The sequence below is a fragment of the Rousettus aegyptiacus genome, unplaced genomic scaffold (assembly GCF_014176215.1).
Source record: "Rousettus aegyptiacus isolate mRouAeg1 unplaced genomic scaffold, mRouAeg1.p scaffold_m13_p_8, whole genome shotgun sequence".
Lineage (NCBI taxonomy): Eukaryota > Metazoa > Chordata > Mammalia > Chiroptera > Pteropodidae > Rousettus > Rousettus aegyptiacus.
This window is the reverse complement of record NW_023416311.1, coordinates 93,337,050-93,362,379: the sequence shown is the minus strand read 5'-3', so window position 1 is coordinate 93,362,379 and position 25,330 is coordinate 93,337,050. Positions and strand designations below refer to the sequence as shown.

Genomic DNA, 25,330 nt, shown 5'->3' with positions numbered 1-25,330 from the left:
GTGGAGTACAGCATAGGGATTGTAGCCGATGATACTGTAATGGCTGTTAGTGCAAGATGGGTGATGGAGTATTTGGGAGATCACTTCATAAATTATATAAATGCCTAACCATTGTGCTGTACACCTGAAACTAATATAAAAAAAAAAGAGCTTTGCAGCCAGTAAAAATAAATAAACAAACAGACAGACAGACAGACAAAAATGTCCGCATCTTCTCAAGTTCAGACTGCATAAAGGTTTGGATGATCTTTCACTGTGAAAGCATCCTGTATCACGCTTCATGGGATGGAACCAAAAAGCTGACGCCACAACCAGCTGCCAATGTTTGTCCCTCTACTTCCTCAAAAAAAACAAAAAAAAAACGAGACTAGGAAAACGATAGGAAAGAAGGAGAGTGTCCTCAGCACTGCATTGTAGCACCTGCTCCCTTTGCTGCTCGAGTCCAGCGGTGCTTGCTCTCGGGGTCTGGTCGTCTTTCCCAGATGGGTACCGGACACCGGCAAGCAGAGTGCTGCCCTGGGAAGCGCCCTGTAGGGTTAGAGGAACTGGGCCCTTCTGACTGTCCCCCAGGGTGGCGACCGTCAGATGCCGGCTATTCCTCCGCCCTCATTAAGGTCCGCCACCCCTCATTCCAGAGCCTTGGGGCTGGATGTGTTAGAATCCAGAATTTCTCCAGTTTTATACAAAAGCAACTTGGAAAGTAGAATGATGGCTGACTAGAGAGGGAGGGAGTAGGGAGCTGTCGTTTCATGGGTGCAGAGTTTAGTCTTGCAAAATGAAAGGGGTTCTACAACGTGAATGCATGTGACGCTGCTGAACTGCACACTTAAAAATGGTAAAGCGGGTAAATTTTATGTTATGTGTGGTTTGTCACAATGTTTTAAATTACCGAACATCCCTAGCAGGGTCCAGTGTGGTGCCCTGAAATCAAACACGTGGATAATTCTGCGACAAAACTGGTCTCACTAACTAGGATAAATAAAAATCATAAACAGCCTTATATCCGTTCAGGTTACATTTTGCCACCAAATAAGATGGCTGAACATAAAAATACTTTATTGTTCAGGGGCCTCTGGCGTTGGACTTGCAGCTCAGGAGCTGTGCACCTGTAGCTCCCACCGACCCCACCCTACCCCACCTTTGTATGAAATGTCCATCATCCATGATTTGCAGATGGGAAAATAGAAACAGAAAGTAAGAAGAGGAAGGAAACACTCGCTCGAGATCGGCCAGCTAGTCAGAATTCAAACCTGCCTGGTTCTACTGCTTCACCTTAAAACAGGCCCCGTCGACCATGAGATCCAAAAGGAGCCCCTGGAACTTGCAAGAAAGAATCACAGAGAACTCATCCCCATCCAGGTGCTGGCGGGAGGTGTGTGAGATGGAGTCAGGAGGGGGTTTTGATCATGGCCTCTCCGCTCGCCCGTGCAAGGCCACGACCTGCTCTCTCACCAGCCCCTGCTGTGTGTCATTCTCCGGGCCAGAATCATGAGCAGGACACCGCTGCTCTGTCCCCAGGAACTGAGCTTCGATCTTCTGTTACTCCAGCCTAAAGGACAGGACATCTCCAACCCGTGAGCGTTTGCTCCCCTTCTCCCCAACGCTCACAGTCTCCCTTCGATTGGGACTGTTCCCCAGACACAGAAGGCGTGCGAATTAAGTGTCTTTGATTCTCTCGACCTGACACGTCTCCTGTGTGTTCCCAGGAGAAATGAGAGCAAGAAGAGATCCGAAGCCTGACAGAGCTAACGAGAAATAAAGCTTTGGCTCTCATCTCTCAGGCCTGAGGTCAGCGGCTCCATCCCTCAGTCAGGAACGGTCCTTAGCTGCAGATATCATATCAATCGATCTTCACACCAGACCTGCACGAACAGCTGCCTGGCCCCTGCACATCCACATGAGCACAGGGGAAAGTCGCCGTCGGTCAGTTTTCATGTCACGGTGCTGAACGGGCTGAGGAAGGAGGGAGCTAGTTCTCAGTACCTTGGCACTTGCTGATCCCGCTGGGAGAAGCACTAAGGGCAGAGATTCGGTGTTCCAGAGGAGCTGGTAAGGAGGGCTGACTTCCGAAGAAAGTCACCCCCCTTCCTGAGGCGATGGAGTGAGAGAGGAGCTGGCTTCATAAAACATAAGCCCTCTCTGCCCTTTCCTGTGGAAAGTCAGCAGCGATTCCTTCAGAAGTGCAGCTGTGCGGCTGGTCGGCTACAGGCAGGGTTGACATCGGCACTATTCTTAGCACAACTCCTGGGTAAAGGCAAACCGCTTCCGAGGGGCTTGGGCTGTCCCTTCTGGGTTAAGTTAAACAAAGAACTCCTTTGTCGACTGAGAGAATGCACTGGCTTTCGCCACGGTGTATTTAATGAGAATGGAAAAAACTTTCATAAAATCCTGAATCATTACAGCTGAGCAAGCTATCTTTGCCTCCTGGAGCCAACAGTGTGATATGTGTGTGTTTAAAGGAACACACACACACCACATAAACACACACTCTACACATAAATACACACATAGACATACACAAACATCCACACACACAACACTCAGGCAGAATTTAGCTAAAACATGAGGTCCCGAACTTAAAATAACAACCTTACTATGTGCGACATCACTCGAATATACATGGAGTCTTTTTAACTAAGCACCATATTTCAAGAGAAGTGTGTGTGCATGCGTGTGTGTGTGTGTGTGCGTGCGTGCGTGAGAGAGAGAGACAGAGACAGAGACAGAGAGAGAGAGAGAGAGATGAAGCCATACCATTTAAGCAGACCCTCTAAGCTTGCTGTGACATCATACGCTCACCTCCTTTCCTTCCCAGATATTAGGGATCTTGGGTCCAGTCTCAGTTTCTGAAATGCCACTGTTTTCCTTTGATGCTCCAACTTTCGATGACACACCAGACACATCACTAACTCATAATCTGAAGTGTGGCTGCCTCAGCTTAAGGGCCCCTGAAATGCCAGCCCCAGCTGGCCCTCTGCGTCAGGGGCTCTCCTCGCAGCCTGGGATGGGGCCACGGTGTAAAGGAGGCAGGTGGCCTGGAAGGAGCAGCAATGGGAGCCACTGCCTGGGGATACCGGAGAGAAGGGTCACGACCTTTGTCTCTTAAGTGCGAGACACCAGCGTGTACAAACCCACCTGGCAGGTTTTAAACCACACTAGTATGTCTGAAGAATGTCAACATTGCTCTGCTTCCAGATACTGTCAAATGAAATCAGAAACACATTTCCAGTATATGAGAGCCTAAAAAATTCCATAAAGATCTTCCAACCCCTTTATCTTACAGATGAGGAAATGGACAGGGGTTCATGTGACTTGTCTAAGTCACATGGGAAAGTCACTGTTGGTCAGATGACAGAGGTGGCATCGAACACGGTTCTCCCGATTTCCAGTCATTTTGCTCTAAACTCTACTGCGGAAAAATATGTAAAACTCATTTGCTTATATATGAGCAAAACTAAAAATAATGATTAATAATAATTATTTTCCATCTATGGTTAATTATGCAGCGATCTCAGGCATATCGTTAATATGTGTTGGATTCATTTAAATTTTTTGCAAACAAAGCAATTCTAAATCCAGGGCCAGCTACGTGATTTGCAGAGTACAGGGTAAAATGAAAATACAGGGCCCTACCAAGGGGCAGGTAAGTCCATCTTTCCTTCCCACAGCCCCCACCCAATCCACAGCAGATGGGTGACTCTCAAGGAACTGCTAACACTGCACAAAGATATGTTTGGTACCTGGATGGGAGGTAGACAAGCCTCCAAGCTGCCTGCCAAGTGCCAGCTCAGGATAGGCAGGACCACTGCCATGCCTTACCCCAGGACACTGTGGGACACACACGCAACCCTGAACGTCCTCTTGTGTGTGCCCAGGCTCCCGCTAGGACGGAGAACAACCATGGAACATGCCTCCCTCACTGGTGTGACCTGGCCCCTGCCCCAGGCTGGGTCTCCGCGGAAAGTGGGAGGTCGGGTGGGACTGGAGCACCAACGGGCCAGGGAGAAAGTGGCCAAGAGCCCACCATGGGAAGGCAGGGAGGTGGCAAGAGGCAAGGACATGTTAGAGCTGAGGCTCCAGGCCCGTGGCACATGCTCCATCATCCCGTCAGCCTTCGCTCGCAAAGCACAAATTCAAAGATAAATCATTAAAAATGTCAAGGCATCTATGCACAATGCAAAACCCCAAGCATGAAACTCCTCTGAGTACGACCCTGTGCGACTGCACTTGCCATGAAGCCGGCCCTGACTAAACCGTGTTGTGTGAATGATTTCTGTTCTTCGTGCAGCATAACTAACTGCTCGTTGCCTGAAACAGCTAGAGGATCACTGCGCAGCTGGGCTAATGAGTGGACGCTATTATCAACGGGCTACAGGCGCCATAACAAAGTGCTACTGGCTGAGGAGCTTGAACAACAGGAATTTATTTCCTCAAAATTCTGGAGGCTAGAAGTCCCAGACCAAGATGTTTGCAGGGTTGCTTTCTTCTGAGGTCCCTCTCCTTGGCTTGTAGATGGCTCTCTTTCCCCTGTGTCTTCACATGGTCTTCCCTCTGTACATGTCCGTGTCCAAATCCTCTCTTCTTTTAAGAACACCAGTCACATTGCATTAGGCCTACCTCGATGACTTTATTTTAATTACCTCTTTAAAGATCCTGTCTCCAAAAACAGTCGCAGTCTGAGGTATTGAGGGTTAGGACGTCAACATATGAATTTGGTGGTGACACGGCTCAATCCATAAGAGACACCGGTCCTAGAATGCCATAGCAGTGATCTCAGGAGAAACAGCTCCCTAAGGACCTCTGCCCAGTCCGTGGCTTATCCCAGGGAGGCCTTCTCTCATCTTCCTGAAAACACCAAGTTCCTCTGCTAAACACCCTTATAATATTCATCACAATGCCCACATATACACTATTTTCATAATTTTTGTTTAAGTTCTCCTCCCATTAGATTGTAAGTCCATGAGGGCAGGGTCCAACTTGGCATGCTCCGAGCTGTGTCCCTGAGTATCTGGCCCACTGAAAGCACCAAACTAATATTTCCTGAAGGAAGAAATGTCAATCGATGACACATAAACCTAAGCAAATAAAATTCTGGAACTCTCTTATCCTTGGCTTATTGACCCAGAAAGCACCCTAGGAATCTGCTTCTCCACCTTTGGAGAGGATTTAGAGCATAAAGTTGCATCGATAATGCTCTTAAACAGCTGATTTCAGAACTAATAAGAAAACTTGCCTCCCCATAAAGAAACAATTTTATGGTACTTATGAGACTTCCAGCTGCTACACAGAAATGGGACTTGTGGGGGTGGGAATGTCTGTTTTCCCAAACATTGGCATTAATCAAGCCGTGGGATGAATGCACAGTTAATATTCAATGCTGCCAGAAAAACACATGTGCCTCGCCTCGGCGACTCAGAGGACCCTTGGACTGGTTAGCTCCCTAGCGCAGGTATGATGGATGTGTTCTCACACCTGCAGGACTTTGCTGAAAATACACATAGTTCACTCATTCAATGGACATTTATCAAACAGCTGATTTTCATGCATCAGACACTGGGTATGGTACTTAGGATACAAAGAAAAATGCAGTGGTAGAAACAGAAAACAAGTTCAACAGGATAATCACTGATGAAGCTGTGATTCATTCGTTTAATGACTCATTCATTCGTTCAACATTTACCAGGCTCGGTCCTAGGCAGTGGGGATATAGCAGAGAGCAAATGCAAGGAAAGGTCTGCCTTAATGACACTTACATTCCAGCTGGGGCAAGACAGATAATAAACTAATAAACCAAAAAAAAGAGGCAAAAATCACATCGGATGATGACGAGCACCATGCATAAAACAAAGCAGGAAACGTGGTTTACAAAGTGACAGAGGGAAAGCTACCTTAGATAGCAGTCGTGGAAGACTTCTCTGACTGGGTAATTTTGAGCAGGGCCCTGAAGAGCATGAGAGAGTGCGCCATGAAGAAATCTGGAGGAAGCATGTTCCAGGCGGGGGGAAGAGTGAAGGCAAAGGCCCTGAGGCAAGTCCCCTCGAGGAGGCAGGGAAGGAGGGGGGAAGCGATAGGAGGGACGGTCGAAGGCAACCAGGGGCCACAGCGAAATGCAGAGTGAGCCTGGGAAAGGGACACGCTGGTCCTCCCGCGGCGTTCATGCAGAGCGGGGGACCACACAGGAGGCAGCATTCGGAATGAGACTAAAAGGATGCGAGAAATTGGCCTAGAGGACTGGCTGAGAATTTGTCTTCCCCAACCTTTTTGGCACCAGGGACCGGTGCTCCTGTGAGAATCTAACGCCTGATGATCTGAGGTGGAGCTGAGAAGGTGATGCTAGTGCAGGAGAATGGCTGCGGATACAGATGAAGCTCTGCTCGCTGGCCCGCTGCTCACCTCCCGCCATGCGGCCTGGTTCCTAACAGGTCATGGACCAGTACCAGTCCACAGCCCGAGGGTCGGGGACCCCTGTTCTGAAGAGATCAACACTAAGTGTGCTAGTGTGGCTACAGCTGACTGGCTTGGCCCTCTCTGTCTGTGCTCATCTTCCAAGGCACCTGTTCTTCTTTACCTCACCTAGAAAGCACACCTGCTCCTTCCCACCTGACGGCTCTCTCAGGCTTCCATCTCTCCATCGCTGCCTGGGTTGATATTGTGTTCACCACTACATCCTCATTTCCTAGAACAGCACCTGGCACAGTGTAAGAGCTTGTTGAGTAAAAGAATGTTGCTTTCTCTTATCCATCTATCTGTCCATCCATCCATCCATCCTTGTCTTTTCTCCAAAATAAGAATTTGAGATAGTCATTTTCAACCTCAGGTCACAAGTCCCAACTATTGCCATGTTTTGTCTCTTGTATATTCTCTTCAACAGCAAGGCATCAGAGTATATGCTAAATTTCTTCAAAAAAGTGTGGGTATTCTCATGCGTTAAACTGGCTTCATATTGATGAAATATAAGTATCTATCAATAACCCTGTAGGTAAAATGGAAGTATAGATACCAAATAATGGCCAGTAAGCCACCAAAAGCATCGTAGATGGTCAGTAAGTTCAACACTTATTAGTTCAACATTTTGAGTTCCTCTCCTGGCCAAGACCTCTGCCAGACCTTGAAGACATACCTGTGAATAAGCAGATATGATACTCATCCTTTTGAGCTTTCTAACTAGGGAAGAACACAGACAGATATTGATAACAGGATAAAGCCTGCGGCAGGGGAAGCAGTTGGTGTTAAGAGTCACAGGAGAGGCATCTAATGCAGATTGAGAGGCAGTCACGAAGGTTTTCTAAAGGAAGCCATGTGTGAAGTAAGAGAAGTCAGTAAAGCATTTGGGAGAATGAGTTTCAGGCAGAAGGAACCTAAGTGCAAGGACTAGAGGAAATGAAAAGCAAGGCTTCTTTGAGGAATAACAACTAATGCAGGATGGCACAGGCTGTACGTGGAGTGACAAGAGATGACACTGGAGAAATAGGCAAGAGTCGTACAGAGAAGAAGTTTCTAGAACTTATTCAACACCTAGGGCTTTATTCTTTATCCCAGCGTACACTGACAGGTTTTCGGCATGGGAGAGATATGATCTGATTTGTGTTCTAGAAATACTTCTCTGGCTTCTAATGGGGAAGATCCAGGGCAGAGGGTTTTACAATAATCTGAGTGAAAGGTTATGATGCTGAAGCCCTGGGGAGAGGCAGACAATTTAGAAAACTACTCAGGAGGCAGAAATGACAGGACTTGGGAATGTGGGTTGATGGAAGACATTCATAAAAAAGGAAAAACCACACCAGGAGTTTGTTTACCACACAGAGCTTTAAAGCTAGACGTTGCGTTGTTCATTTGTTCAGAGACAGCATCACCATCCTGTTAGGGCCACTGATGACCCCAGGGAGGAGCAGAAAGGGTGGGAGGGAGAGGTCGGACAGCGATCTCAGGTCTCTGGGAAGTAGGAGGAAGCCAGGAAGTTGGTCAGACAAGGATAAGCCTCTTTCTGTCTCCACGTGGCCAAGGTACATGGAAGCACAGGAATGACCAAGGACAAAGCTAGGAGCTACGACTACTCACCAAGGAAACTTTCCATTTCCCTACAGAGTGATGAGAAGTGCAACAGATCTTAGATAACTAACATCTCAAATAACATTACTTCGGAATTTGGATTTTCTGTCCTATAAGAGAACCGCCTTTGACTTGAGATCAGGCACATTCAAGGTGGTATGGCCAGAGACGGGAGAGGCTCCACCTTTTACTTGAAACTGATCCTTTGCTCAGATTGATCCGCACCCCTTGCCCAGCCTAGAATGAGCTCTCAAGTATTCTCTGCCCTTCTGGATTCTACTGGCACTTCTGTGCAGTCTGGCTGCTCTGACAGCACATGCTCAGCACCGAGCATCACGGAGGAGATAAAAAGAGCCAATGCCGTGTTTCCTGTTTGGGGAGGGAAACTTATGCACCTGAAATGATGACGGAACAAAGGCAATGACTGTCAAGTGCTGAGGAAATGCAGAGAGAGGAATTACCATGGTGAGGTCTGAATGAATAAAGGCTTAAGACTGGACGAGTGAGGATCTCAGAGCTATGGAGCAACCGTACTGAGGTTGCCCTGAGTTCCTACCGTCTCGGGCTTGGATTTGACTAAGCAAACACTATCATTTTATCTTCCCATATAGTCACACAGTAAGTATTCCCTCGAATTCTCTCCAGCGGTCTTCTCATCTCCCTCATTGATAAAAGCTTGAAACACTTAACCGATCTTTTCACCAGTTCTAAAAGCAAGTAATCAAAAACAATATGCCATCTCATTAAAAGGAAAAATAAAAAGTACAGAACTCCAATTAAAATGTTAGCTACTGCATAGCGAAGCAAAGCATGGATCACTATGGAGAGGCTACAACCATAAGGCAATCAGGTCATCAAGGAATTCAACAAAAGTCTCAGGCATGTTGTCCCAAGGAAGTTTGCTGTTAATCGAGGAAAACTAAAAGTGCATTTCAACTCAATATGGAATGTGGTGGTCATTTAGAATCTTCGACTAACTAGATTTCTAGGAAACCAGAAAAAGAATAAACGATCCCCCCCACACCATATTAGGTTAACAATCTGATATGCTAATTATTCTAATGAGCTATTGTTAATATTATTACAATATTTGAAAATTGTTAATATTTCATGTCTGTGCATGCCATTTAAAAGACAACTCAAAAATTTCCAAATGACTTACATAAAAAATCCACTCACGACTTTGATTTCTTGCATTATGGTAGAGTAGGTAGTCTAAAAAAAGTCCCAGTATCAAACCCTGAACAATGTTTAAAGCATTACAAAGGGGGCAGGTAGGGGATCTGCACAGAAACAGAAAAATGAAAAATAAAAACAAGCAGAATTCAAAGAGAAAGCAAAAGATGCAGCGTGAGGATGACCTTTTGTGTGTGTCAGCTTGACTGACCTTCAGTCCCCAGTCATTCACACACTAATCTGGGTGTTGCTGTGAAGATATTTTGTAGGTGTAATTAAAGTCCATAATCGTTTGATTTTTGGTAAAGAAGGTTATTCTTGATAATCTGGTAAGCCTGATTCAATCAGTTGCAAGACCTTAAGAACAGAGCCAAGGCTTCCCAGAAGAAAAAATTCCGCCTGTGGACAGCTGCTTTGGCCTATGCTTGAGAGTTGCAGCCTACCCTTCCTGGAGGGCTGCCCATGGATTTGGGATTTGCCTAGCCGGTCCCCACTATTGTGTCAACCAATTTCTTGCAGTAAATCTCTATATACGTTGCTTACTGGTTCTGCATCTCTGGCTACACACAGATTGATCCATGAAGCTAGCTGCTGTCTGGGGCATCTGCTGCTCCCTGCTTTTGATCTGCAGAAGAGGCAACTTTAGGACCCATGTAAGTGAAAAGTCACATTAGAGACTAAGTGAAAAAGTGAAGCAGAAAACAAAGAAACAAGTAAGCAAACCTAAACTTGGCTCTCTGGACTTCAACTCTAGGTACAGTGGAGAAAACTATTCATGGAGAATCTATAGCCATAAGCCATATATTTGGGGCCCAACCTCACAAGAGAATGAATACATGCCATTTCAACATTAAGCACAGAGAGATATTACTTCATACCCACCAGATTGGCAAAGTTTAAAGTGAGAATACCAAGTACCGGACAGAATATGGACCAGTGGGGACTCTTATTCATTGTTCCTGAATGTCAGCTTCGGAAAGCAATTTTGCATCATCTGGTAAAGTCATAGATGTATATATCCTATGCGATATTGGTTGCATTCCACTCCTAGGTATATACCCTTGAAAACCCTATGAACCTGTGCTCTAAGAAGCATGTGCAAGAACGGTCTTTGCAATGTAATGTATAATAGCCTCAAACTCCAGGGAATTCAGATCCACTCACAGGAGACTAGATCAAGTGGAAGTCGCATAATGGAGTACGACAACAGAGAAAATGAATAAATTACAGCTCCATGTCCTGGTACGAACATAGAGTAACACAGAATGACAAAAAGTAAAAAATACATTCGTTAAGACTCTACTTCTGCTCTCTGTCTTACCATATATTACAAAGATAAAGCCAGAACTGGGTCTCTACTTACCCATGTCCTATCATCCAGGCTGCCAGCTCTTCAGATCAAGAACTGTATCCTATTCACAACTGTACCCACGTGACTTAGGAGAGCACCAGGCTTACAGAAGACACCCAGTAGATGTTCGTTGAATAAAAGAATAAGTTTTGAATACAAAGATAGCTACCAGTACCCTGTGTTTCTAGCCAACAGTCCTGACACATGAAAACTCAAACTCTGACCTTACCTACCTGGACCCCTTTCTGCTACAGAAATAGCTGACCCTGCTGCTACTGTCACCTGACCTATCTGACTAGTGTCAACTCTCCTTCCCCAGCCTCCTAAAACCAAAGTTCCCCCAGATACTTCTATGTAATAGCCACTCAAGTCCCAATGTGATATGTTCTTGCCGAGAGCGAGAGAGCGAGCGAGCGAGCGAGAGAGAGAGAGAGAGAGGAGCTTGTCATTGTCAATAAAATGAGGTTCTGAAATCAGATCTAGATTTAATTCAGGCAAGCTGTATTTTCCCACCATTTAACACAGATTCTAGAATGTTTGAGAAAACAAGAACTTTGTTGGGCTTGGCAAATATAAGGCTCAGAAAGGCAAACAAAACTAGCACACAGATTAAAAAATTTTAGTTCAAATTGATCAAATCAATAACAAAATAGCATCGCAATAAAAATTTGAAAAAAAAACTTACATTAGGCCATATTGATAAGGGATTTATTGTGAAATTTCTAGGTACCTTTCTATGTGGGAAATAACTATAATTGAAGGGGTATACTTTAAGGGAGAATAATTGATACATTTTCTGTCCTGAAGTACTGGAATACTTCTAAAGTAAATCTTTTTTTAGCACCAAGCGTGTTCCTGCTTTGAACATTACAAAGACAGAATGCTTTACACAAGTAAAGGTGATCCTTCTTGATATAATCATAGTGATTTAACCTCACAATACCAACTAACCTAAGCATGAAGTGTACCTTAGGGACAGCTAATGACATGGCTACTGCCAGTTAATGCCATCGTCTCTGCGGGGTAACGTGGTGAAGGAACGCTGCAATTACCTGGTCCAGCGAGACCAAATACATCACAAATTACCAAGTTTTCAAAACTCCGAATGTCATGTATACTTTAAGAATATTTACAAACACATTAGATTATTCTTGAAGTTCTAGCTATCATGAATCATGCTTATTATCTTAGGGAGAGGGCCACAGATGACTGCCATTCCCTCGACGTCTAGGAAATGCACATATCTTTTTTCTTTTTATTAACATTAAGCAGACTACTAGCTAGTGTAGTCTACTTTCATTTCTGTGGCAACGAATCACTCTTAGTTTCATTTCAATGACTTACTGAATTTCTACTTGCCCCTAACACCATGTTAAATACTGTTTGAGGATGGAGTTCCTACTTGAATGGGGCTTTTGAGATAGCTGATAAAACAAAATTCATATTTAAGTAAAAATGAAAGAATAAACATGAAGGAATATAAAACCCAAGGTATAAAGGAACCTTGACTCCTGGGCTTGTCTGTATTCTGGACACCAACTAATTGGAAGGTTTTCACTCCCTTCTCTGAGCTAAAATTGTTTCTTTGGTGAAGGAAGGAGGCTGCATTAGGCACTCTCCAAGGTCCTTCCAACAGAGCTGTGTAATTATTCTGCAGTTGTAAGAAAGTATTGAGAGTACCTTTTAGAAGACGTCTGTGGAGAAACTTACAATGCAAATATTTTTTCCCAGGTGGGATTAATCAGAGAAGGTATCAAAGAAATGGTAAGTCTTATGGTTGGCCTAGAAGCACAACAATGACATGGTACGACATGCGTCGTAATTGTCGTGCTGTGTGTGACCTAATGGCGGCATGACATTTGTAAACTCCGCTTTTTTCCTATCCATCACTTCTGCCTTATGACGAGATGCATGCCATCCTCAATTCATTATTAATCAACTCTATCAACAGGGAAGTTATAAGGGAGACAGGTGTTCGTAGTGGGTGGATAAGGAATGGCCTAACTTATTTCACAGAGCAACTAAGCCAACGGGAACAAGCAAGTATCCGGTCAAAGTGACTCATGGCCTTGGTAACTCTCTCCACCATACTGATGAGCTAGCTAGTGACCTAAAAAAATATTGAACACACACCAAAGTGTTATCCATCATCCAACTGGTACCTTTAACAATCAAATCTGCCAGAAAATATGCCTCTTCCCTTCCTTCTCTTGGTACTTGCTAGAAGGAGCTTTAGATGAGAAGTTACCTAATTTAGGACAAAGTTGCAACAGTTTACTAAAGTTAAAAAATGTGAGCAGCTGTTCATCCTTGTGCACACAAAACATTATAGACTTAAAATGTTCTTGTTTACACATTTCTGCTAAGATTACAGAAGAAACTCCCAGGAAAGTTAAATCTATCACAGGGCCTGGGCGATGTCTGTCGAGAAATTAAACCCTAGTCCTTTCATTTTCCTTTCATCCTCCCGCTTGCAAAGCTCAACTTCTGAGTCCCCTCGAACCCCTATGAGAACCCTCCTTCCCTCATTCCTTCATCACCTACCTATTTTCCTTCTGAAGTCCATGGTCTCTAAATCCTTAAGATCTATAAATATTATGAATTCCTTTTACTAACTATTCCCTTGGCCCCTTATTATTATTATTTTTAATCTCTGAAGAAAGGAGGGGCTATTCAAGATTTAAGAAAATATCTCAATTTTCAATGGCTCTTTATTCATAGACTATTATCTTCTACACTTTAAAAAGAATGTGGAAGTTGCAAAGAAAGAACTTGGGTCAATTTATCTCTGAAAGCTACCTGAAACTGTGTAGTTCAAGGCAGAGAGAAGCAGTTCAGTTCATTCCAGGGGCTTACGAACAGGGAATGCACCTCAGTGAACCAGAAACAACACAGCCAAAGAAATTTAGCTGAATTCATCATCTGAAATGTGTTGGTATTTTTTTCAGTTTCTCTTCACACAGCGTCAGCATCATCAAACATTTAAATCTGCCTTTCATATGCAGATATGACGAGCTGTCTGATAATATTCCACACTAATGTATTATAGCATTGCTGATACTGAAAATCATTTTCTTTAAACGATCTTCATCTAAAGGGTTCAGAAAAGTTCTTTTTCTTTTTTACCAATTCACCACTATGAATATCATATGAGTATCATCAATTAACATGGCAAGGATGTAAGAGATGCCTTTTTCCTTTCCAATTAAGAATACGAAGAAACCCGATTATAGAGAAGTGAAATGATTTATACGAGGGTGCATACTTTCTGGCAACAGAATGGGAGGAGATAACAGATTTAAATGAGAACAGACCATGTTGGAATAAAACGATAATAGAACAAATAAACCCAGTGAGGAAATTTAAGTCACAATACCCTTTAATCCGCAGGTTGGCTCCTTCAGGTCCAGGCCTCTCCGCCTCTGCTTCCTGTAAATGATGTGTGGGTGGTACTCTCCCTCAGCCAGGGGATGCTTTTTGACAGGCTCAATAAAAAAGTCTCCGTGTGGTAGACGGAAAAATCCAGTCTGTAAACATATGCAATGCAAAGGTTTATTTGAATCGATTCTCTATCTTTGCAAAGAAAATTAGTACAGTGAAAATTATGTCCATCATGATGATCCCTGAAATTCGTCAGGCAAGTGCTTTCATAGTCTGCCGTCTAATCTCACAGAAGAGCTACACATAAGTGATTTAATGAAATGTCTTCACAGACAGTAAATGTGTTGGGGTCATGAATCCTTTTGAGACTCTATGAAAAGTGTACATACACACATCTACCCAAAATGTAGCATGCAGTGTTGTGGGTTCATGGATCCGCCTCTAAAACCCACAGCTGAATAGCTATGAATCTTAAATTAAGAGCCAGTTCTTTCTGGTTATCTTACTATGGAGTTGGTACCTCTATTCCATATTCCACTGGTGGTTCTATGGACCATTTATCTGAACGCGGGTAGTCCATCTACATGTTCACACAGTGTTTAATGCCATTCTGCTCTCAAGAAAACAAAGAAATATAACCCTAAGTCCCTGATCTGAGACTGAGCTTCCAGGAGTTTTCAGTGCAAAGCCCTCTGTCAGTTTCTAGGGAAATAGGGTCACTCTCATTTCACAGATATGGGAATTCATAATATGCTGGAGAACGCTGATCACTGAGTAACTCTTTTTGGAAGTCACATCTAGAACTGTTATGTCCTACTACCCTCTATTTTCTTTAGGAAAATTCCTTAGTGCCCACTTGAGATGCTTAGAAAACTCCTTTGCTATTGTCTCTTAGGGTAGACTTAATTCTCTGGATCTGAATTCTGTATCGAGGACTAAGAGGGCTTGCCCTAAACAATCTGCTTGAAGCGTCACACTGAGGTGATCAGGAGCTCAGACTCTAGAATTAAAACAGGTTCAAATCCCAGTTCCTCCACTCATTAGCTCTGTGATCTTAGGCAAAGGCTTGCTCAGTTTCTGCTTTCTCAACTGAAAAATGGGGATAGTCAAGGGTTGCTCCAAAGATTATGTTTTCATATAGGCAAAGCTCTTAGAAAAGAGGCTGATTCATAGTCTTATCACTCCAGGCTCTTTCCAGATCTCAGATTTTCTGTCATTTCATTGTATTAGTGTCTCCAGAGTCAATAAAGCAGTCCAATGAATATTAAGTTTGCAAAAATAAACCTGGAAACATTGGGGCTTGGAGAAATTATAAAAGGCCTCCCAAGTCCAAGCTCTCCCCATCCCATACCTCGGCAAGCCAGACTGCTCTACTCTGTGGACGAGACTGGAGAATTGCTGTGCAGCCCCTAGTCAGGAGGCAAGAGGGCCTCCATGAAAAGAGGCTCTCTCTCTCTTGGTCAGCCCTTGACTTTGTGTCTTTCCAAAATGTTTGCTTCATTACACCAGTAGTACAAATAGATCTTAACATAAATCTCACAATTGACTTCCTATTCTGATTATTGACCTTAAAATATCTTGAATAATGAGGAGAACAGAAAAATAGGAACGCTTTACTGAGAGTCATAAGAATAGCTGTGTGACCTTGAACTGGTGGCCCAGCCCATAAAATGGGGGTAATGCCTCCTACCGCCAAGCTTTTAGGAGAATCAAGTGAGCTGAAGCCTGTAGAAGTGCCATGCAAACTGCTTTACAAATGCAGGGTGGTTTTATTTTAACTACCAACTCTAATAGTGGTTATATCTGACTTCAAATTTGCTGATGTTTCTTGGGAAATATGACATTTTTTCTGAGTATCATTCTCTAAAGACAAGCCTCTGGGACAGGAAGAACCAACAAGGTCCAGATTGCAATAAAATCGCTAGAAAGAAACTTGTGTGGTGCTGAAAGGGGGTTCCATATCTACTCTGAGACGAAGACCAGGGACATGAGCAGAAAGTGGGTTTGCTGCTAATGAAGCTCATGTGTTCCACAGAAGCGAAGTAGAAGTCAAGGACACCTCAGGGTTAGCTGGTTTGAGGTCCCTTTATGCAACTGATATCAACCTAATACTGATGTCTTCGAAAAAAAAAATCACCAACAAGAGGGATTTATTGGTATTTCTTCAGCCTCAAATTTTGGACCCAGGTGATGCAGAAGAAACAGATGAGACTCCAATTGAGAACATAATAACTAATAACTATTTTATCGGCAACATGAATGAGAATGCCTGAAAGCCAAACAAGCTTTTTCCTAAAGACTTAGGGAAGGAGGACGTCTGCTCACTTGTAAGCAGGGTTGCCAGCACCAGGACCCCAAAGTGTATGTTACAGAGAAGGGACCAGACAGGAAAGGGAATGAAGAGACCTCTGCTGCTTTGGGGGACAGTGACCTAGCTGAGTTCTGTACCTCCTCTCTGTCTCAACACATAAACACAGAGCTCTGTACACATAGTACCCAGGTGGCCATGGTTTATCGGTCCTCATTTAACCAAAGTCAGGTCATATCAACCGCTTATGGTTTATTTTACAAAGGACTGGCTCCAAGCTTTCCTTGAAGCTAACCTTCCAAGAGAATCACCTTCTAAGACCAGTTCTGGATTTGAGCCAAAGAAGGCACCCTTGATTCTAATTTTCTCTACAACCTGCTCACCTCTCCTAGACCTTTGAAGGAGAATGGAAATGGACGTGAGGAAAAAACATCCACTTCACTGGGGGCTTGTACTCTGCTCCCAGAAGACCCAGGGCAGAATGAGTCTCAGACAGATGCTACAAGACAAATTTGCCCTTTTATCTTCTCTGTCATCTATTCTTCCTCCTTCGTGCTGCTGACTATCTTTTGGAAGCAAACTCATCTCATCGTTTTAACAAAGTTACAAATATTTGTGAACGCTTCCCAAGGCTATCTTGTAAGAGCTGCTTTAAATAAACTTTATTTTGAAGCATTATAAACATATAGAAAGATGTACAAATCAGAACTGTAAAGTCCCATAAGTTTTTCACAGAGAGAACACCTAGACAGAGAAACAGAACATACCCTGTGGTTGAGAAGCTCCCCATTCCCCTCTCAGTCAATACCATCTCCCAACTGTAACCCTTATTCTGATTTCCGGCACAAATAAATTAGTTTTAAGTCTATCCTTAATTTTTTACAGGAAGTATCACTTGACACAAAAGAAAAAAAAATGTCTACTAGTTCATCTCAAGTGTTCGGAACCAGCCAATGGAAAAGATTTTAAGGCAGGTGGATTTCTCAAGGCCCATTAGATTGGACTCTTTATATTGCTTCCTACTCATCAGGCAATCCAGTGGCCGGGCTGAGCTACCCTGGTGAGTCAGTTGGCATTGAATCTCTATGGCTTTCTGCCAATGAAGGGTGGAGAGGGCCTTTCAAGGACTCTTTAGAATTAATTTATATTTCCTAATGTCGGATTGAGAATACTTACCTACAACCTCTCCTCCTCCTCACTTCCCATCAGAGTGTTAGTCATCTCGATGTACTTGACATTACACCTTAGTTAGTGCAATGATTTGGGGTCCAGTAGGAAACTGGCAGCATCTCACGAGGGATTTGTGGATAGAGTGTTCTAAAATCATAAAGCCTTAACGATCTCGAAGAATCATCTAATGTACACCATCGTGCCTCCAGGAGGACCACAGGTCAAGCCTAGCAGATTGAAGAGGGAAAACCAAGGTCACTGCAAAAGACGGAGCAGGGAACCGTGAAATCCGTTCCGACACTGGGCCCTGTGTCTCACAACTCGAAGGGGTGCTGTTCACATAGGGAAAATTGTGGACAGCGCCCCCAGAGTTGTGCAATGGAACAGTGCTGCCGAAACTCATCAGTGTGCTCTGGAAAGAAATTCCTCTCCATTTGAAAACTTCACAAGTTACCAAATCATGGTGAGGAAGACAACATTATCGACATATTCTGAAATCAAGAATAGAAAAAATAAATCATTTGAGATAAAGAGGTACCCACAGCACTCAATTATAATATGGTCACTGGAAAAGATATCACGTTGCCCATTATACATACAAGGAAGAGGATAAAATCGAATCCCCCAAATCACCCTTATTGAGTGTCCATCTGCACCAATCATGTGGCCAGCCCTGTGCTAAGAGCTCTAAGAGGGCTAGTGACCTCTGCCCTCAAGGTTTACAACTCAGTCAAGAAGGTAAGACTGATTCATAAAACAGCTGAAAGGCGGATGGTGAGGCCTTAACATGTTTTTGTTGAAAGGGGCTTAGGACTCTCTTAGTGCAAGAAACCAGTCAGGGACTCTGGTGGCCCTGGGTCTGAAACCCAAACCTCAAGTCCTCTGTCACAGACCACATCACACACCACCTGACAGGAGGTGAGGGGAGGGCCTCCCTGGGTGCTGCAGAGCCCAAGACTGTGGTTTAGAGAAGACAGAGCCCAGTGAGAGCAGATGCTTTTAGGGTAAAGACAAAAGATCAAACTTTTATAGTCTCAGAAATATGTGGCACAGTCCCAAAGCCATGAGAGCCTCCAAGGATTTCTAACTTCCTTGCTGCTGGTTTGTAAGAGACAGAACAACTTTTTCTAGTTTACTGTATAGCCAAGACCTTAAGTCAGAAGTCAAGAAATGATAAAAGCCTTGGAATACAGAGAGCGAGACCACTGAGAATATTCCCTCAGGAATAGCTCACTCTCTGCTGTGATACCACGAGCTCCCTGACTGGCTGCCATGGAGCCAAAGAGGAGAGTGACTGGTGGTGTCATTAATTCATGAAGATTTTGCATATTAGTCTTGGTAGCCCTAGTAACTCAAGTGGTTTGAGGAGATAAAGCTGAAGTCAAGAAGACATACTCTGGTACACTCACCTGGTAGGCACCACATGCCACACAGGTGTTACGACCTATAGATGTTCTGCTCCCTACCTCCTACAACAGTGCTGTCAAGTAGAGCGTCCTGTGATGATAGAGATGTTCTCAACATGCACTGTCCAATTCAAAAGCCACTAGCTACACATGGCTGTTGAGCACTTGAGATGTGCTTAATGCAACAGAGGGACTGAATTTCTAATTTCATTGAACTTTAATTATTATCTTAAATTTAAAGAGCCACAAGTGGTGAACAGGTACCATACTGGACTACATATTTCCAGAGACTGGCTGACTAGTGAAGGAGAGAGATCTATAGCATATTCAACATAGAGTGATGAGTGCTATAATCAAGGGCAACTTTGAGGATTTGCCTTAAAAGAAAAACTGCAAAAATGTGACATTTCATTGTAACAGTATTTTTTCGCAATCAAGTCAATGAGGATCCAGACTGGAGACACCAATGTACAACACACAGCCTTCAGAGAACTGAAAGAGACAGCTATGTATTAAAAAAATGCAACTATTGCCAAAATTAAAATAAATCATCAGAAGCAAACGTGGTGGGGCAATGGTTGTGTGAGGGACCTGCCACTGTCTCGAGCCCACAATGGAAGAGACAGGGATGTCCCAGTAGGGGCCTGGGATTGAGATTGTGGTCACACAGAATTAGACAGATTGCTAGCTAGGCTCTACTTCTAGAGAAGGCTGTCACCACAAAGACCCTACATGTCTTCAGACCTCTCTGATGCTCTTCAGAGGGGCCACAACCCTGATAGACACAAGATCACATCTCACTCACTGGCTGGCAGTTCAGAGTCCAAGTAGTAGAAAAAACATCCATTCACTGAAAAATCGATGAAATGGATTCCGAAAAAATTATAGGATCAAAATGTTATGACAAGGTTTAGCATGAGCTATGTGATCTTGGTCAAATTAATACATTGAACCTGTTTTCTTCTCTGTAAAATGGGGCAAAATCTACCGTAATATGCAACGTTTACTGCCGTAACGATCAGAGGCACTGTAGGTAAAATGCCGAGAAGGCGTGGCACATGGTAGGTGCTCAATAAATGCAGAGCAGTGCGTTTTATCGCAGCATGGGCCACAGTGCACACAATGCAGAGTGGTGATTGAAAGCAAGTCCAGCTGCGTGGTCCATCTCTTACATGCAAGTAACCTCTCAGGCCTCGGTTTCCTTATCTGGAAATCATGAACAGTGACAGTAACTGGGTAGTCAACTTATTAACAGTTCTCATAGGCATTCAACAAGTTAATATAAAGAGCACACATGAGCGTCCACACATCGCGAGTGCCAAGTGAGTGTCGGCGATTCGCCATTGCGATAGTCTGAGGAACACTCACCCCAGATGCCTAATGCGATGGTTAATTTTATGTGTTAACTTGCCTGGCCCTGCAGCACCAGATTAGTTATTTCTGGTTGTGTCTGTGAGGGTGTTTCCAGTCAACATTAGCATTCAAACTGGTGGACTCGGTGAGTAGACTGCCGTCCCCAAGGTGGGCGGCACCAGCCAATCCCTTGAGGACCCGAGGACCCGATCTTCTCTGGCCCTCAGCCCAGGATTTATACCATCACTCCTGGTCCTCGGGCCATCAGACTTGGACTAAATTACCACTGGCGTTCTTGGTTCTCCAGCTCGTAGACAGCAGATTGTGAGGTTTCTAAGCCTCCATAATCATGTGAGCCCATCCTTCATAATAGATACCCATGTATACAGATATACGCACATACGTACACATACATACACATACACATACACATACACATACACATACATACACATACAGGGGAGACTCAGTGGCAACTGGTGTACAATCAGTTGTCTGGAAAAATCTGAGGGGAGACAGAATTAATAGATTTCTCTTTCTTCCTTTTTGACAATTTTAGAGCTAAAGGAGATGGAGGAGGCCTTCTAATCAAACCTTCACACAGCACAGTCATCTCCTCAGCCCAGGAGGTTGTTTTTCAGAGTATCTCTCAGGAAGAACCAAGCTCAATTCCCAACCTGGGATTTCTTCAAATGAATTAAGGCTTACATCTCCAATAAACTTAATTTTCAAGTCTCCGGGTCAGCCACGGATGCCAAGTCCTTGCCACCTCTCTTCCTAGTGGAAACAGAATACACAGCACCATTTATTGTTCTCTAGTGGAAAAAGCCAGACTTTGGAGACGGGGCTGAGTTCAGCACTGGACTCCAGCACTAACAAACAGTACAGCTTTACACAAGTAATTTGGTCTCTCTGAACCTCAGATTCTTCATCTGTAAAAAGATGATGACAACTTGTGCTTTGCTGAGGAGTTTTCATGGAAATGGAGTAAGATAATGCATAAAAATGACCCCAAATATTGCCTGGCCTTCAGTAAACGTTGCCATCTCTATGAATTTCCTCAAGGTGATAGATAGCGTTTTTAGTCTTCCCTGGAACTAAATCAATCATTTCCTCATCGTGCAGCATGGTTAACATTGCCGTTTATTTTTAGAAATATTTAGTTCCAGAAGAAAACCTTCTGCTCGCCTAAAGATAGGAAATTTGTCTCTTAATTGTCTTTGTTTCTCACTTGTTAGTACTTGGGCTGAGTGTATTTATTCAATCATAATTCCCAAGCGCTCTTCCCGCAGTTTTACTATTGTTCTTAGAGAAGAAAGAGTCAGTCACTGAGAGAAGGACAGCTATTCAGCCGAATGAAGTGAATCTTAGGAAAGAAAAAATGCGGCCACCAAAGAGAACGAGGAATCAGATGAACCACTTCTCTCTAATTTTAGTAAGCAAAAGAATCACATGGAAAGCTTACTTAAAATGCACATACCCAGGAGCCCTGCCTAGAAATTCTGATCAGTAAGTCTAATGCGATACCAAGGAATCTGCATTTTAGCCGGCATCCCGGGGTTTTGATACAGATAACACATGGACCATACTTTGAAAAGCACTACATTGTTCCATTAGGTGGCATTGGATTGTTTTTATCTTCTGCCACCATTGAACAGCATTACACTAAGGATATGGGGAAACACCAGAAATGACTCCAATTAAACACGTAGCTCATCTCATTCAAAAGAAGTTTCAGCTATGATTGTTGATTGCAGTTTATGAAGACTATTCCGCCAAATCTGAGTTCACAGAGAATGCCCATAACATCTTGACAGATCAGGGTAATTAAAAGATGCCAAAAAAAAAAGTTAAAACGTTCAAGGAAGCAGATATCCTACTTAAATAAATATTTTGGATTTGAAATGTGAAATAAATTTGAAAATATTTCATATCCAGAAGAAAATGGGCAGTCTGAAAGAAGCTAGCCTGACACAAATACTGCAGAATCCTACCAAAACGGATTATTTTTGAAAATTAAAAAAGGAATTTTCATGACATCTCAAACTATGTGTTCCTAGATAAGCCAACAAAATCAAGGAGCATCAGCTAAGAGCCACTGTCACAACTGAAAAACTCATCAGAAGCCCTCTCTCACACCGTCTTCAGGGACAGGGTGGAAGGCTCACAGATGACAGTTTCTTACAAAATGGTGTTTCTAGTCCTGAGCAAAAAGGACGTCAGAGCCTCAAGGTCATTTCCAACTACTCCTCTCAATAACATGCCATCAGAAGAGTTTTTGTTTCTCAGAATTTCTTTCTGTTTTGCTTTTTTTTTTTTTTTTTTTTGGTTCCCTGAAGCAACAATCTACGTCTGCCATCGCCAGAAAATGAGGAGTCCAACTGAAAGAAAGGGAAACAATTGCTAGCATATGCGAAGCCCAGGAAACATGTTATTAGGGAGAACAACATCAAGAACCAGCTTTGCAGAAGTAAAAGCACTTCAAGTTTAACAAAATGAATTTGGTCGTTAGATAAATCGTTTTTTAAATAATTTATGTACTTCGAGCACATGGTTCAAAAAGTGAAATATTTCTTGAAAGTATGTTAGGAAAAAATCATCTTTTGTTCTACTCTTCCCAATCCCCAAAGGTAATAACTTTTGGCTTTTTTACTTTATTCTTCTGGAAGTTATCTCCATATAACATGCTGCTATTTTTTTTTTTAATCAGTTTTAGGCATGATCTGAAGTACTGTGCTTGCTGTAATAGATGAGAATTTGGATTCCTTACCCAATCTCTCTACTATTCTCCCAATGTCATTAGTACATCAAATCAATGCAGATGACTCTATTTATATCATTAAAACAGTGTGCAGGCAAACCTCTTCCTCAACCAGCATGTACACAACGTAAATCTACTCAGATAGGTTGGTCTCTAGGCCACAGGGGTTACTAATATTTCCTTTCTTGTGAACTTTCTTTTTCTAGAAATTTCTTTTTATTTTTCTTTTACCTGTTGTTACAATCCATTCTTTTTAACTCCCCAACATAACAGGCACTATTCTGTAGAGCTCCCTTTTTTCCCTGGAGACATCCCCTGGAGCATTCCATCTCCCAGTTCTTAACTGGCCTGGAGGTTCACAGGCTCCATACCCCCTTTCCCCCCCCAACCCCCATCTTCCAGGGCCTTCCCTTGATGGCACCTCCCTTTTATATCCACTGAACTCTGGCCTTCACCTTTATGTTTTTAAAATGCAGAAGTCTGCTTTTTTTCTGAACCTCAGTCCTTTCTGGACTGCCTCTCTCTCTCTCCCCAATGTCTTCTCTTTGGACATTTCACAGTTACGTACCTTCGAGTGAGTCTTCCTTAATCCCCTGTACTGGACACTCCATGGACCTTCTCACTCTGGATACTGCCTTTTTCAGTCCTCCCTCCAGTTATGAGAAATACCCTCAGATGTTAGACCTCCTAGCTTGCTCCTCCCTTTTCTTTACTTTTTCTCTCATGTTTTCCTACTCTTAGCCTTTTTAAAATCTATTTTATTACAGTATAGTTGGCACACAATATTACATTAGTGTCAGGTACACCACATAGTGACTTGACCTTTATGTATCTTACTATGCGAACACCACACTAAGCCTAGTAAGCGTCTGTCACCATGCAAAGTTACCAGCCACCACTCCCCTTCGCATTTTCCCCCAACCCCTCTAAGCAACCATCAGTTTGTTCTTTGTTTCTACACATTTGCTTTATTTGCTTTTTAAATCTTGGCTTTATCTTCCAACATTTCTATTGATTTCTTTTTAAATGTCATCATTTTTTTTTTTCCAGAGAGCCCTTTCTTGGTCTCTAGTTATTCCTTTTCGCATTATCCTATTCTCATTTTATGGACACAATTTATGCTAGAATACATCTAAGGACCCTAATGAAAAGTTTTGAGGTCTGCTTGTGTGTTTGCTCCATTCCTTACTGCTTTCTATATTATCTGATTTCTCCAAAGTATATTTTTCCTATTTCGTTACCTTGTTCTACATCTTTCATGCTGAAGGTTTTCCTAGGGTGTCATGACACTTATCCATCTATATTTATGAGGGGAGTGCCAAGAAGCTGGGGAGGCGCTCTGCATATGCATGGAGGACTTCTGACTGCTCACCTGGGGATCTCGTAGGTACCTCATCTTTGTGGTTTAAGGGCTGCCTAAATGCCAGAAATTGAACATCTTTTTTTTTTTTTTTTTTTTTTTTTTCCTTTTTTTGGACCAGTTAACTCCTGCAGAGAAGAAAACTCTAGTCTCCAGCTTAGGGGCGAGGCTCCCAGCTGCAGTAACTCCGCCTGAAGTAGCAGAAGCAGACGTTCAGTTTTGGGCTCCATGCCTCCATTTTCCCTGCCCTCCATCATATTGGCATCTCTAAGTTTCAAATCATGCTGGAGTTGCTTCCTGAGTCACATCAACTTTCTCCTGGTTTATGTCTCATCCAAGTGTGTGTACTCTGAGGTGTGGCTCACCTGGCCATGAAACATTGGTTATAATTTGTCCCACTTTCCATCCTAGAATTTTCTCAAAACCTCATGTCCTAAGATAGCTCCTCTCTAATTCTCTGTTATTGTTAGGAAGGAGAGGAAACCTATTGTTCCATCTGTCGTCTTTGAAAACTTTTTGATGGTTTCAGATACATTGAAAACAAAAATAACTAGATTAATTAGACATACTTTTAACAGATTTAAATAAACGATGAGTTAAACCTTCACACCCACATCAAAGAGATTATAACATTAAATTAATCCTTTCTTTAAGCTCAGAAAAATAAGTCTACTCTATTTAAATTCACCACACAAAACTGTTTATGCCCTCAAATAATTCATAAGAAAAAATTGATAAATGGCGCAAAACATTAAAAATCCCTACTAACAGAAAATTATACACTTAAAGGACATAGCATTCTTGTCAAAATCTAAATAGCGCAAATAATTTACCCTATTCTGGAAAGTATGTGGTGACTGCTACGAATCTTTCTGAAGTATCTGAATGACAGCTGAAGTTTTCTCACCATTCTTGACCTTTTCAGTGAACTTAACCCTGATGAGGGCAATGTTCTTGGAGATAAGCTGGCCTGATGCAAATGTCAGCCTGCCTGACCCTTCATGACTTCCCAAGT

General features: G+C 43.0%; 1 protein-coding gene across 3 annotated transcripts in view; it reads right to left on the bottom strand.

Moving 5' to 3' along the window:
- Positions 1-25,330, bottom strand: part of ADAMTS12 (ADAM metallopeptidase with thrombospondin type 1 motif 12) — a 258,947-nt gene that overhangs the window by 164,133 nt on the left and 69,484 nt on the right. For all 3 annotated transcript variants that reach the window (XM_036226114.1, XM_016121979.2, XM_036226115.1), the window contains one exon: positions 13,953-14,103. In XM_036226114.1, the coding sequence (XP_036082007.1) occupies positions 13,953-14,103 (151 nt within the window). The remainder of the gene's footprint in view (positions 1-13,952; positions 14,104-25,330) is intronic.